Source organism: Papaver somniferum, chromosome 6, assembly GCF_003573695.1.
Source record: "Papaver somniferum cultivar HN1 chromosome 6, ASM357369v1, whole genome shotgun sequence".
Lineage (NCBI taxonomy): Eukaryota > Viridiplantae > Streptophyta > Magnoliopsida > Ranunculales > Papaveraceae > Papaver > Papaver somniferum.
Window position 1 is genome coordinate 123884872 of NC_039363.1, and position 15174 is coordinate 123900045.

Sequence of the window (15174 nt, forward strand, 5' to 3'; positions counted from 1 at the left end):
AAAAGCTAGTAATGCGATAGTGCGCATTACTATTGTCAAGCAAATTGTGTAAGTGAAACAAGAATAACGCATATGAGCATATGGCACATAGTGGCATAAGTTGGAAATCAAGATGGAATGAATTTGGCTTAGTTAAAGAGTCCTAGAAAGTTCATATCAAGGCTTAATGCGGTGAGGCGCAGAAGTTGCACAAAAGTGGCGCATTATGGCTCAAGTGTTGTTTATTGGCTTTGCGAGCATGCCAATGATGTGAGACAAGTTTGAACGGCTATCAAGTAATTTTATAACCTTATTAGAGTGTCCCTAACCGTTCAAGACAAATGTGTCTTCAATCTGCAAGACAACACAAAAGGTAGCAGTTGAAAAGCAGATTGGCGGTTAGGAAAACTACCCGTGAACATGTGGTTGTCTGTAGGATGTGCAAGCGGTTGCACAAGTTTTGGCCTGATCTTTAGCTTGTATAAATATCCTAGAGACTAATAAGTTTGGTGTTGTTCGTTTCAGAGAAGAACCACTGATTTGTATAGAGTGTTAGGCATTCACCAAGAGGGTGAATGGCCTGTTTTGGTCCATGTGATGGCCAAGTTTTGTAATCTTCCTTTAGTGCAATAAAATGAGTTTGTTGCAGTATATCTTTGTGTTTGTGATGTTGCTAATTTTATGAGTTGGTCAATTGGTTTGATGCATGACAGAACCTCTTATGCTTATGGGGGTATAAAGAGTTAGAGAGAAATAAGATGAAGACTTCCGTTGTGTATTGCCTTAAGAGTGAAGGCAAATGCATACTTTAATGCAAGTATGCAAGGCTGAGTACTTGTGGGTGAAGTTGATTCACTGAACCACATAGTATTGCTGGTCATGTCCCATGAAAATTTTAGGCGATTAAATGGGCACGTGACATCTAGTGATGCAAGGGACATGCTTTAGGGATAATAGACAGATGGGTTGCATTAAGGTTGTTGGTGACGGAGTTCTTCGAAAGTCCCCACGGTACATCCCAACTTGGGAAAGTAGTTTTTTTATTTAGGGAGTCGTAAGTGGTCGTCGGATCTTTTTCTTAGGTCATCATGTCCGACTCTGACACATGGGCTATCTTTTCGAGCTGGTCTTTCGGAGAGAAAAGACATTGTTTGCGGGAACTGCTAGCAACCGTCTGGATGAGTAGCCTGAATAATTAACATCACGAGTATAATTATTTTCACTTGATATATTCATCTGCAAAGATATTATTATTTTTCGTCTTGGGTGAACTAAGGTCCCATCGGAAAATGATACTGGATAATCGTCGGTGTAGCTAAGATGGAGGATCATCGAGACTTCATTATACAATTGTTAGGACTCATCTTCATTCTGACGAGATGAGTGCTGAGTTATCATATTGACCGGCGGATTTTCATCTTCAGATAAATATGAGATTTGGCTGAGCCTCGTCTTGGAATCTAGTCTCATCTTATGTTTTGTCGCGTTTTGGTCATGACCCTCTGAAGCAGGAATAACGTCAAGATGTATCTTGGCAGGAGATTTATGATCATACGCGGCTCTGCAATGCTTTTGACTAGACCACGATTTTTTTTGAAGTCGTTCCACGTTTTCGCTAATTTTATCCTATAGACGACGAAAAGACAAATCTGATGGAAAAAGAACTAGGTCAATCGGATACAAATGGAAGAGTTATAAGTAAAATAGTAAAGTGAAGTAAACTTCTCGAGTCCCCTGTGATAAGGTTGAGGGCCCTTGACCTAAAAGAATTTTGGAGCAAATACTCGTTAGAGTCTCCAAGTTTAGAGTGTCATCTGGTCCTTGAGGTCCTTGAGAGTGATAAGGTCGTCTGGATGGTTGCTCATTTGCTTTGTCGCGTTCATAACGAGCTTCATCTTCTCCAGTGAGGTCGATTACAGACAGACTGGATCCGTTGCGCGCTATTCTCAATAATTTTAGTACTCATTCTTTAGAAAACATGTACTCAATCCAGATTTGTTGGATCTATCCCTACTGGCAACTGCAAAGGCGTTTTCAGATAAGTCTGGATATCAATATGAGATTTTGAAAGATTCCGTTGAGTCCATATGAACTCGCCTTGGTCCTTCCCCAATGTTTTCAAGGATTAGCAGTAGATTTTCCTGAAAATAGGTTACTGGCATATTTTAGGGAGAGATCTAAGTGATCCAGGAAGCACTAACCTATTCACTAAGGTCAAACACTCGTCTGAGAGAGAAAACTGCTGGTAGGGATAACTCTCCCGGTTAAATATGGAATGGATTTACATAGACTGAATCAATGAGAACATTTTTGTGTATGGAGTGGGGGAATCGGCTTCCTTCCTAATAGTGACCATGATTGAAATCTGTAACTGAGTGAACAACCTCCCACTGTGGTCGCCAAAATGTGGTTACCTAAAATGGATGAGAGGCTAAAAGTGGCATTCTAGGGTTTTAAAAATGAGTTACAGGAGGTTGAGCACGAACAGTCTTCGCCTAAACCACGCACAGTGGCCGTTCAAAGGCTGCTTCAGTCACATGAGAGGTTAGGCTTTAGGGAGGGAAGCAGATGAAGAGAGAGATCAAAGAATTCTAAGGTTTGACGAAGAATTTCTCTAAGAGTTTGAGATAAAATTATGTGTTAGCTTGGAAAAATAGAGGACCTATCTATAGCTGAATTCTTTAATCTCAGGTCGGTAAAGATTTCTTCGTCTCTTCGGGAATAGATAAAGATAAACTAGGTTGAGTTTCTCACAAGTGTCGTAGACCGCCAGACCAAAACCCTAATTGATATCCCCCCATTTGTGTGAAGCTGAGTCAGCCTTTGTGGTGATGTGTTGAGAGAGAGAAATATTCTCTTTATCCAAGTTGGCCAAGATAGAGAGATATTCTCTGGTTTGTGAGAATGACTAGGATGAGTCACGTGAAAAGACACGGAATGCCTCACAAATCGTGTGTAGAGTGTGAGAGAAGCTGAGGTTGAGCTCCCTCTCTCCATATCCGGTCACATATGTCACATAAAGACCGTATTATTGCTTGTGGGTCCATTTGTTGAGTATGCGGAGCTCAAGAGAGCTTATCTATGTTTTTGGATAGGCATGTACAGTTCAGGCCCAATTTACTAGTCGTGAGTGTGTGTTTGAGACGCTGAGAAATAGGCGTGATCCCTAGGTGAGGCTTGTGCCTAAGTATTACGCATGTATAAAACTCTTCAGACGAGATGGCTAGTTCGGATGAGGCCATCTGAGGTTTGGATGACGCACCTGAGGTTGTCTTAGATTTGGACGACGCGACTGAGGTTGTCTGAGACTGAAGAGACTAAGACTTGGCTGAAACGGCTGAGGTTGTGTGAGACTTGGCCGACGCGATTGAGGCTGTCTAAGACTTGGCCGACGCGATTTAGTCTCTCCGAAGTCAACTGAGACATGTTTGGGAGAGAAGGGAAGGCTTGCACGCCGGACAATCTCTCTGCGAGACTTTGGCTCACTTGTATTTGACCAACGTATCTTGCTGAGATGTGATAGGAGTCAATTATGTCTGCATCATGAGGCTGACATGACTATTGTATCTCGGAAGGATGTTCTAGGAGTCCGTCGAAAGGGCTCAGGGGAACCAGTGTATCTTGCGGGGATGTCCTAGGAAATATTCGGAAGCCTCAGTAAGTCGAGTCAAAGTTTAGAGTAGACATGACCAGTGCATCTCTCGATGATGTATTAGGAATTAGTCCTTAATCTCATATAGGGTGAGTCGTGCTTACATGAGACATGTATGTCTCCACCCTGGGTCATAAGTCCGCCGGGGACGTTTTTACGCATTAACAGAGCCTACATGACCAGCATTATCTCGTCGAGGATGTATACTAGGAATCATGGCATCACAATCAGCTGCGTCTCGCGAAGACATGTTGGAATTGTGGATGTTCTGGTTCATAAGTCTATCAGAGATGTTTTACACTCTACGGAATCTACGTGACCAATAGTATCTCGTCGAGGATGTATGCTAGGAATCACGACATCACAACCAGCAGTGTCTTGCGGGGACGTATATTAGAAATTGTGGCTATGAGTGCCTTGAGGACCAAGAGATTAATCTCTCCCGTGAGATTTTAGTTTTGTCTATGATCTTGAAATAACACTTTTGTCCCTTATCCAAATTGTTACCATATACCAACTACAGGGTGATATGGTGTTTATTAGCGGGACAAAGTCAACCATTGGTGGTATTGTTTATATCAAGCAGGGATGACGACAGCATCAGCTATAAAAACCCTATTGCTGGTTATATAAATATAAATATAAAGATCGCTCGATAACATCTCCTGCACTTAAATTCTCATATTGGCATGGCTCGTTTGTTAGACCACTTGGCATTGAAAATGGGCGTGTTAGCCGTTCCCATGGGAAGTGGGAACCGGCCTAAGAGAGTTTCAAACATGGCCTTTGCAGGGTCCATGAAGAAGTTCAAAGGGCCCACAATTGACTAATGAAGAACAACAGAACTTGTAAATGGCGCCATTCTGAGAAACATTTCTCTCTCATAGAAGATAAAACCCTAGACGTTGCAAACAATCTCCCTCAAATCCTAAAACGAAGTTTCGAAACTATCAAAATCACCAGAGACTAAGGTCCTGTTTGGTATAGTTTTCAAAAACAGTTTTCTGTTTTTAAAAACAGAGAAAACAGAAAACAGGAGAAAACGCGTTTGGTAAGGACATTTTCAGAAAATGTTTTCTATCTGTTTTCTGTTTTTAAAAACAAAAAAATGAAAACAACAAATTATTGTTTTCTGTGTTTTCTCTTTTTTTCTTTTCTTTATTCTTTTCTTCTTTTCAGAACAAAGTAAGAGATGGGGAATGACTGCAAGTGAGTCATGGCTAATATCACTATCTCTTAGACGAATCTTTACATTTGATCCGATTTAGTTGGTTTTCCTTGTTTTCAAAAACAGTTTACCAAACAATTTTTAGAAAATGAAAACAAGGAAAAAAAGGGTATGTTTTTAAAACAGTGGAAAACTATTTTTGAAAACTGTTTTTCAAAACTGTACCAAACAGGCCCTAATTTCTTCTTCTCGTTTCTTTCGTAAGAACCAAATCCCTCTCATTTGGTTAAGTTATTGATTTGAACTTAATTTTAAGGCGTTTTTTTTTTCCTTGAATGATGACATCCTATTTTTCAGAAATAAGAAATCACATTTGATTAGGTATTTTTTTTTAGATTTCTTAGTATGATCTCTCAGGGTTTATAATAGGTCTAATCATTACTACCTAACTGAAATAGCGGAGGTTCTCAGCCGTATTTCCTAAGAAAGAGGTGACAAGCATAGGAGAGTTACTTCCAACGGATTAAATTTCTAATAAAAATGAAAGCAATCTATAGTTAGATTCAGGTCTAAACATCAAGAATGAATAGGGAGGAAGGCTTAGAGATCTGTTATAGAATTCAATTTGGAAAATTTTTACTGACTGAATCATATTTGTTTACAGGTCTAAGTATTATGGTGGTATATGTTAGTATGAATCCATTGCGAAGCACCTTAACAAGAATAAATTGCCTTTAATTTTGCACTTTGTGGTTCGCCAAATTTTATTTTGTTTAAGCTTTAACAAACTTTGGGCAAGATGATGATTGTAGTTGTGACTAGCTTTTTGAGATTGCACAATTAGATTGAAATTTCATTAAGAGATTTTGTGTTTTAACTATGGTTCCTAGCTGAAGTTGTTTCAGATCAACTTTATCACTATGATCAATTTAACTGACAGCTTCGACTTGTGCATCACATTTTGACAGTGGTCAGTAAAAACTAGAGCTCTAGCTGTTGGTGCTACCAGGACAATAGAGTTCTTGGAGAACGATGGACTCTGAAGCTGCCAATAAAACTGGGTCTGCTGCTGCTGCCGTCGAAGCTTCCGAACCTCAACATCAGTTAACTATAGGTAAGAAAAGAAATTCAACTTGTACCCCATCTGAAGCACGGTCACACTTCTCAGAAGTTGGTGATAGCTCTAATCTTGATTCTCGTAGGAAGGCATTTATTATAATGGTTATTGAAAGTGGGAGGCCTTTTAAAATAGTCGTGGAAGGCCTTCTAACTTATGAAATGCCTTAATCCTGGATTTGAGGTCCCATCTCGTATGGCTGTTCATCGTGATGTTATGGCTATGTATATGTTAGAGAAGCAGAAGTTGAAAGATTTTTTTAAGAAAAATCGTCAGAGAGTATGTCTTACAATTGATACATGGACATCCATCCAAAATGATGAGTATATGCGCATAAGTGCTCACTTTATTGATGATAATTGGAAGTTACATAAGAAAATTATAAATTTCTATCATGTTGAGAGTCATGAAGGTTTAAACGATGGTAAGATCTTAGAGGCATGTCTGTTAGAGTGGGGAATTGATAAATTGTTGACTGTGACTCTTGAGGATGCTAGTCGTAATGATACAACTATTAAATATCTGAAGGGTAGATTGATCAACAAACAATGCAATAATGAATGCCGACTTCTTGCATGTTAGATGCGCTGCTCATGTACTTGCTCATGTTGTAAAGGCTGGTTTGAAAAAGTATCATATGTCGATTAGAAAAATCAGAGCAGTGCTTAAGTATGTTTTAAGTAAACCTTCTAGATTTAAAGAGTGTGTTGCTAAAGAAAAGATTGAATGCAAAATGGGTCTAGTCTTGGATGATAAAACTAGATTGAATTCTACCTTGATGATGTTAGAGGCAAGGGAAAAGTTTTTCGAAGTTTTTCAAAGTTTAGAAAGGGAAGATGCTAAGTTCTTTAAAAAGTTCTGTTCAAGTACTTCTACTTCTACTGTTGATAAAGAAGCTTCCACCGTTGATATTGAAGATGCTTCCAGTTCTGATTTCGAATCTTATGAAGTAGCCCCCAGTTCTGATTACGAATCTGATGAAGAAGATTCATCTCCTTTCCAAAAAGCTTCCAGTTCTGATTCCGAATCTGATGTGGAAACTTCCTATGCTGAAGATTGGAGTTACACCAGAAACTTTGTGAAGTTCTTAAAGGTCTTTGCTGATGCCACTGTTAAACTTACTGCGTCTACATATCTTACATCAGATTCCTTCTTGTGGCAACTTTGTGTGATTCATAAGCAATTGAGTATTTGGGTTAACAGTGCAGACCCAATTTTAAACACCATGGCTAAAACAATGTTCCACAAGTATAACAAGTATTTTGGAACTTACGAGGACATGAATCCTTTTTTATTTATTGCTGTACTGCTTGATCCACGAGAAAAAGAGTTTGGATTAAAGTTGCGACTTGATGTATTGTGTGAAAAGGATGAGGATTTGGCAGTAAAGTTAATGGGCAGGGTGAAAAGTGTTCTTCAGAAACTCTACGAAGAGTACAAGTTACTCTATCCAGATGCAAAAAATGGCGCTGCTGAAACAAGTAATCTACATGACACTGAAATGAATGACAGTGAGGATAGTGTTGGGCCTCTGTTGAGACAGAGATTAGATAAATTTAAAGAAGAGAATGTTGAGTACAAATCAGGGGTGGACAGGTATTTGGCCGAACCATGTGAGAGCACCTGCGATAACTCTCAGTTTGATTTACTGGGCTGGTGGAAGACAAATCTACTAAGTATGGCATTCTGGCCTACATTGCGAGGGATATATTGGCCATACCCGTTTCTTCTGTTGCATCTAAATCAACTTTTTTTAATAGCGGAAAGCGTGTCCTTGATGAGTTTCGAAGTTCTTTAACTCCTAGAACAGTTGAGGCCTTGATTTGCATGCAAAGTTGGATACACTCAACAATGGATCTTGATCTTTCTGGCTTAGGGGATGATGATGATGAGAAGGATGCGGAGACAGGTATTACATCTTTTTTGTTATGTTTACATTATTAACTTCATATTTTTTTCTTCATTGTTGATGTTTATAATTATTAACTTCTTGTTTATTCGTATTATATGACTGTTCACTACTTGTTGTAGATTCTCTAGATGATGAAGAGTGGTAAAAAGGAGATTTGCAAGAGATGACAGACTGAGACGAGAGCTTGCAGGCATCTAGAAGTAAAATTGTTGTCATATTCTTGGATTGTTTTGGATCTCCAGTGATGTCAGAATATGTTTGTTACTATGGAACTTACTGTTTCTAGCTTTCTGACTTTAAAAGTGTCAAATTTTTTGGTTAATTATGTCAGATGTGTGTATTTTCTCTCAGAGTTTTTGGGTTGAATTAGTTTTGAATGTGATCTGTTAACATCACTATATCAATGTGCAGCCTTGGTTGCAAATACCTTGTGGTCTGTTAACTGATCTGAACTCTTATTCCGACAGTAGTATGTTGGGTGGCTTGGTGCATCAGTAAAGAATACACCAGTCAATCCGTGTAATACTTACAGGAACCCCCTAAGAAAACCAGGTCTCCTAATAACAGGGTTCCAAACAGAGCCTTAAATATTTTGAGGGTCCATGAAATAGAGCCCATAATTGACTAGTATAGAGAACTGAACTTGTAAATGGCGCCATCGTATGAAATAATTTTCTCTCATGAGATGATGTTGCGAGCAATCTCCCTCAAATAGCGGTAACTGAAGAAGATGAACTTGTCCTCATCCCGCATATACATCAAAACCCTAAAACGAAGTATCAAATTATCAGACTAATTTCTTGTTTTCGTCTCTTTGTAAGTACTAAATCTATTGCAGATCTGATCCTTGTTTCTAGTTTATAGCTCTTATTTGATTCAATTCATTAATTTAAGCTTAATCTCAAGATCCCTATGTTTTTCTTTGCATATTGAGTGTTTACATCCTTTTTTCTCAGAAATTAGAAATTTGATACCCTGATTATTATCATTTTCGTAAACAATTATCTCCGATTGGGCATCTCTTTGTTTTTTACTGTAATTTGTTGGTTAGTTTGACAATAAGTGATGCTAGACAGGCTTAGTAGATAACCATTTAAGTAGTTAACGGGATTTATATCAAATTCAAAATGGGATTATGAAGATTTCTTGGAATGATATCTTAGGGTTTACCCGTTTCCAATAGCTCCAATCATTACTAGGTTACTGAAGTGGCATAGGTGGTTGGGGGCACTGTATTTCTAACAGAATAGTGACAAGCATAGGGGAGTTAGGTCGAACAGGTTCATTTTTAGTTCAACTGAAAATTAAGATACAGGTCTAAACATCAAGGAAGAAGAGAGAGGAAGGCTTTTATGGAATTGCAATCCAAGAAAATATTGGCTGGCTGAATCAAATTTGTGTACAGGTCCAAATATTAGGATGGCAAAAGTAAGAATAAATTGCCTTTTGGCACTGTTGAAACTTGAAAGTGAACTGAATTAGATGTAATTTATATTGCTTATAGTAGCACATTGGTGAGGTTTTATACATTGCCGTAATTCACTTATATTTATAATGGTTGTTGCTCTGAACTTTTGATGGAAAAAGCTGATATCACCGTCATACGAGTTAGTTGATTCACCAGTATTAAATATTTAGGATGTAAATTAGCGTGTATTGGTACAGGCTTGCCACATTAAGAAGTAACATTAATTTTGCATATCGATTGTTTTGCACTTTTGCATCTTCGCTAGAGTTTATTTGTTTAAGCTATAACAATCTTCGGAAAAAATGATGATCATAGTTTTGACTAACTTATTGAGACTGCATAATGAGATTGAAATTATTAAAATATCTTGTATTTTAACTATGGTTTCTCGCTGAAGTTGTTTTAGATCAAATTTATTGTGAGAATTATTTTAATTGACAGCATCGAGTTGTGCATCAATTTTTGACAGTTCTCAGTAAACAATTAGAGCTCTAGCTACTGCTGGTACCTGGATCATAGGGTTCTTGGAGCATAATGGACTCCGAATCTGCCAATTCATCAGCTTCACCTCCTGTTAAAGACCCAGTTACTCAAACTCCTGTTGTTTCCAGTGAAGGTAGCTCCAGTAGTGATACACCATCGTTATTATCTGCTTCCGGCATTTCATCATGGGCCAAGAGTCTAAAACTTCCACAGCCCTTGGCGTCAACAGAAGAGGACACTGCTAATGCTGGAAAGTCTACCTTTTCACGATTTACCAGTGGATTTGGTTTGCTTTCCCCAAAAGATCCTGTGCCAAATGAGAGTGCTGAGGGCACCTCAACAACCACAGAAACTGGTGTTCTTGGATCCTTTACAAAAGGATTAGTTGACACATCAAGGAATGCAGTAAAAGCTGTACAGGTCAAGGCTCGACATATGGTATCCCAAAACAAACGAAGATACCAGGTAACTTAGCTAAGTTAGTACTTCTTTTCTTGCCTTATCTTGTGGTGGATTAATTTTTCTTCTTGAGAGCGTGATTATGAACTAACTGTTTTAGCACGTTACTTCTACTTGCTAGTAGTTTGCCCCTCTTTCTACTCCAGTACATACCTCTCTGGTTTCATAATCTGTTTACTACATCATTATTTACTTGGTTATTAATGCCTTTTTCCAGGAGGGAGGATTTGATTTGGATATGACGTATATCACTGAGAATATAATTGCTATGGGGTTCCCTGCAGGTGATATGAGCTCTGGGCTTTTTGGATATTTCGAGGTAAATAATCTTTGCAGTATTGGCTGAAAGTTTTACAGTGCAAGTTTGATAGTTCTTCACCATTGCTGAATTGGTATTGCAGGGGTTATACCGGAACCACATGGAAGAAGTGATCAAGTTTTTCGAAACGCATCACAAGGTAGACCTGCATTACTTTTGGCTTACTTCCAGGGCCATGACTTAATACGGAATGCTGCAGGTTCAAATTAGTTTTTGTAGTAGTCAATTCCTTAAATACTAGCTAGCAGTCTTATGTTTCTTGGTATGGTTTACTTGAATCTTGAGGATGAGTGTCTGCATCACGTTTCTTATATCTTTTCATTTGTGTGGTTTATTTTGAAGTAGTTATGGTGGGTGCAATATTTTGTGTATTGATATGCTGGTGATGCTTCTTGTATGGCCTGCTGATCAATCTTAATTTTGCAGGGAAAGTACAAAGTATACAATCTTTGCTCAGAGAGGCTGTACGATGCAGCACTGTTTGAGGGAAAGGTGCAATGTTATTTGATTTTGTTTTAGCCTCGTGGCATGCTAAGATAGTCAAAGGACAATATCCTTTCATTTTTTTTAGTACTTCATTTCTGAGATAGCATTTTATTGAGCTAACTGCTACAATGTTTCTGAAAACCTTTAGAAGTTCCCTCTATCTCTAATGAAAAAATCATCTTGGAGAAGTGTAACCTTTGGTCTTGTTGAGGCTGTTCTCATTAATAGAAAAAATGCTTACTTATTTTGTCCTCTCACGACCAGGTTGCAAGTTTCCCGTTTGATGACCACAATTGCCCACCAATCCATCTCATAAAGGCATTTTGTCAAAGTGCATACTCTTGGTTGAAGGAGGATATCGAGAACGTAGTTGTTGTGCACTGTAAGGCTGGCATGGCAAGAACAGGGCTCATGATTACTAGTCTTCTTCTATTCTTGAAGGTAAGAGTTCGATTGTCAATGTCCTTAATTGGCAGATGAGGATTGTAATGATATATATTGCCTCATTTTATTTCACTGTGCAGTTTTTCCCGACAGCCGAGGAGTCTATTGACTATTACAACCAGAAAAGATGTATCGATGGGAAGGGGCTAGTTCTTCCAAGTCAAATTGTTAGTCTATATCTATTATTAACTAATGTTATCTTTGAATCAATCATACATTTCCCATATCTGATCAATACTTTTTTCCTTTTTTTTTAGAGGTATGTCAAATATTTTGAGCGGATCTTAACATACTTCAACGGTGAAAATCAGCCTGGGCGCAGGTATATATACATTCTTGACACTATATGGAGTACCCTAGTTATTGTTTGGTATGCTCAACTTATTGATGATTTGCTTCACCAGGTGCATGCTTCGGGGATTTCGGCTCCACAGGTGTCCCTATTGGATTAGGCCCTCAATTACCATCTCTGACCATAACGGTATATTTGCCTCTTTTTCAATCCAATTCCGGTACTCCACGTTTACACGGAATTTTTTTTGTTACTCTCTATCTAGGTAGCTAGTTTTATTTGGAATCTTGCTTAATCCCTCGATGTCTTTTGTTTTAAGCTATTAGTAATACACTGTAGAAGCCAGCACTTGCACCCAAGTTTACATTTATAAAGTTAATATCTGTTGTGTAATGTTCTTTGTTAGTTATATGCACACCAGACAACTTGTACTATCCACCCACCGAATTCATCCACAGGTGGATAATCAGCCCTTAGAAGTCTCATGCCTCACAATCAGCCCTTGTATATTATGATTGTTTCACTAGACCTATCATTTTATGGCCTTTTTTTTGTGGTGTTCTATCAAGTCATGTTCTTATTTGATCATATTGTCAGAAATAGAACAATCCAAGTGTAGACTGTGTGGTGACAATATACACAACTAGGATAGGCAGATCTAAGTAGTGGGCTCACATCCAATTCGCCCCTCCTTAGATGATGGATACTTTTAACCTGCAATTGCAGAGACATGCATTTTCTTATTTCACGCTGTAGTTTTAAGGTTCAGCCTAGTCATTGAAGCAGAATACAAATGAACTACATCTTCACTAAGTTCCCAGGTTATTACAAAAAGAATAAAGACAAATGATGAAGCTTGTTTTCTGAGTACAATTAAGGAGAATGACCTCTTCACTCTACAATCTTGTTGCTGTTGCTGCCTGCCAGCATTAAGTGGTTTATCTAATTCTGGACACACTCAAAATTACTTTTTCTCTCTCCTTGATGCATTTTTATTCATTTATCCGTAGCTATAACCAATAGTGAAGACCTAAACACAATATTTGGCAATTTGCAGGACTTCTATTCTCTACAAAAACACATGCACGGACTAAGGATTTAATGGTAAATTCATTTACACCATTGTGACTGAATTGGTTTTATTGAACTTAGATTTTAATACCCTTTTCTCACCAGAATGTGTTCCAACCTTTGGTTGACCATATATAAATCATTAAGTTCTTCTCTTCTTGTCTTTCGGCTTTTGTATACTTGGATTGCTCATATACTGTTGTATAGCATTGAAAATATACCATTTGTACTTCTTTCCTTTAAAGAACTCCAGATGTGTTTGTTTACAATGCATCATCTTTCTTTCTACAGCCAGAAGATTTCTGGTTTAGTTCACCAAAGAAAGGGATCATGGTTTTCGCATTACCAGGAGAGCCTGGCCTAACAGAGTTGAATGGTGACTTCAAAATTCACTTTCATGACCGACAAGGAGATTTTTACTGGTTTGTCACTAATCCATTCTTTCCTTTGTATTGATTTCTTTCACGATGTGTTGATGGTTGTCAATCCACATGGACCACATTTGTGACATATCCCGAGCAAGAGAAACTATTTTGAGTAATGTCTTTCTATTTTGTTCAACCGCGTCCTCCAAACTTTCTTTACCATTGTTGGCATAGACCAGCTGAATTGCTGTGCTGTAGTAAAAGATAGAAAAACAGTTAAACTTTATTTTACTAAGAGAGTGGAACTTTTGTCGCTATTTTAAGTTACATTACTTGAATCGTCCATAACATTTTGAAAAGCGTATGTTCATTAAGTTTTTTTTTTTTTTGCAAAATCATTTGTAAAGATGTGAGGTGCATCTTTGATAGTTCTCAAGTCTCCTGTCTTCTTTGAGGAAATAGTGATAGCTTATGGTATACCTAGAAAAATTGAGTTTTTGTCCAGAAATGGGATTGTTTCTTCTTATTATGCTGCTGCTTAAGTTGCTACTTATCAGTGAATCTTTATGTCATTCAGTTGGTTGAACACCACAATGACAGAAAACAGAAAAGTACTGAAGACATCCGACCTTGACGGTTTTGACAAGGTATGACTGACAACAGATAAACATGTAGAGAAAGAAGTATTGTTGGTTTTGGAATTCGTTACCTGCAGTAGGAAGCATTTTGGGACAAAACAGCCTTTATTTTAGATCTTTTTCTCCACCTTGCTGTCTCTCATTTCTACATTTCTAGCATGTTGATATACATATTTTTTACATGAGTTCCACTTTTTCAGCGGAAGCTGCCTTCACCGGGTTTCCAGGTTGAGATTGTAATGATTGATTATGATGGTACAATCCCAACCAAGTCTAAAACTGAAGTCGCCACCAGCAAGGAGTCACCAGTAGGAGGCAGCTCTGGTACCACTACTACTACTGGGGACCAGAGTGCACCAGCTTCCAAACCTAATAAGGACTCTGAAAATCAGGATAAGGATGATGTGTTCTCAGACACTGAATCAGAAGGAAGTGTTTCTTCAAAGAAACGACATGGTCAAATGAGCTCTAGTGCAGGAAATACTACTACTGCTACCAATGATCCCAAAACAGGCGTTGCACCTGAGGAAATGGCAGACGTAACACGTCGAACAGAAAATGTGTCACTTGGAAATGACGGGCGTGTGCAGAACCCCACGAGTGAAGTGAAACATGATGGGACCGGTGCTGCATCCTCTATCGAGTCAAGTGATTTCAAAGCTATTGCTGCGGATGCTTCAGTTTTTAGTTTTGGGGACGATGAAGACTATGAAAGTGAGTAAATCCCAGTGAGTGATGGTGGTATTGATGAAATGATGATTATTATGTTTCCAGAAAATCCTTGTAAATTGTTTGTTTGAAAAACCTCTCTTCCTGACCAAACTGATCTTGATTGGTCTAGCATTAGTGAGATTTTTTTAATTAATGTGGAATTTGTTGAAAAAAAGCCTTCCTTTTTTTCTCTGTAGAGGATGTTAATTAGTTCAATTCAACAGATAAAACTCATTTCATTTGTTTTTTACTGTAACTAATTCATCAATTTCAGTAATTGTTTTCGTGTTAATTAGTTTAATGCTACTTTCCCAGCCAGTTCTTGCCGTATCTCCCACATTAGGGAGAAAAGCTTGCATACTTGACGTAGTCGTATGTTAACAATTTCTGCGTAATTTGTGGGTGTTGAAAACTATGGGAATTGCGGTAGGGGCTTCTTCATAGACTGTTCTCAAGTCTTGAAGTGGAAAATTCTATAATTGCATTACGTTCCATATACACTATACCCACTTGTATTGTTTATTGATCCATTATTGAGTCACCCGAAAAGGTTGTTGGTCGTTCATTATTTATCTGTTTGATTTATTCAGTCAGTCCAAAAAGTGACTTT

At 38.1% G+C, this 15174-nt stretch overlaps 1 protein-coding gene across 1 annotated transcript; it reads left to right on the forward strand.

The window, feature by feature from the left end:
- The first annotated feature begins 8458 nt into the window (after nt 1-8458).
- On the forward strand, nt 8459-14856 carry LOC113289146 (phosphatidylinositol 3,4,5-trisphosphate 3-phosphatase and protein-tyrosine-phosphatase PTEN2A-like). The gene is made up of 13 exons (XM_026538333.1): nt 8459-8644; nt 9766-10244; nt 10456-10557; nt 10640-10696; nt 10984-11049; nt 11308-11484; nt 11568-11654; nt 11745-11809; nt 11892-11968; nt 12837-12883; nt 13142-13272; nt 13793-13862; nt 14054-14856. The coding sequence occupies exons 2-13, from the start codon at nt 9831-9833 to the stop codon at nt 14573-14575; spliced, it is 1815 nt and encodes a 604-aa protein (XP_026394118.1). The 5' UTR covers nt 8459-8644; nt 9766-9830; the 3' UTR covers nt 14576-14856.
- Nucleotides 14857-15174: the final 318 nt, after the last annotated feature.

Bases quoted from the DNA above. Each gene is read 5' to 3' on its own strand.
- LOC113289146 (XM_026538333.1), top strand. From the start codon at position 9,831: ATGGACTCCGAATCTGCCAATTCATCAGCTTCACCTCCTGTTAAAGAC. The intron at 10,697-10,983 runs GTAGACCTGCAT...TTAATTTTGCAG, and splicing joins TTTTCGAAACGCATCACAAG to GGAAAGTACAAAGTATACAA. The intron at 11,485-11,567 runs GTAAGAGTTCGA...TTCACTGTGCAG, and splicing joins GTCTTCTTCTATTCTTGAAG to TTTTTCCCGACAGCCGAGGA.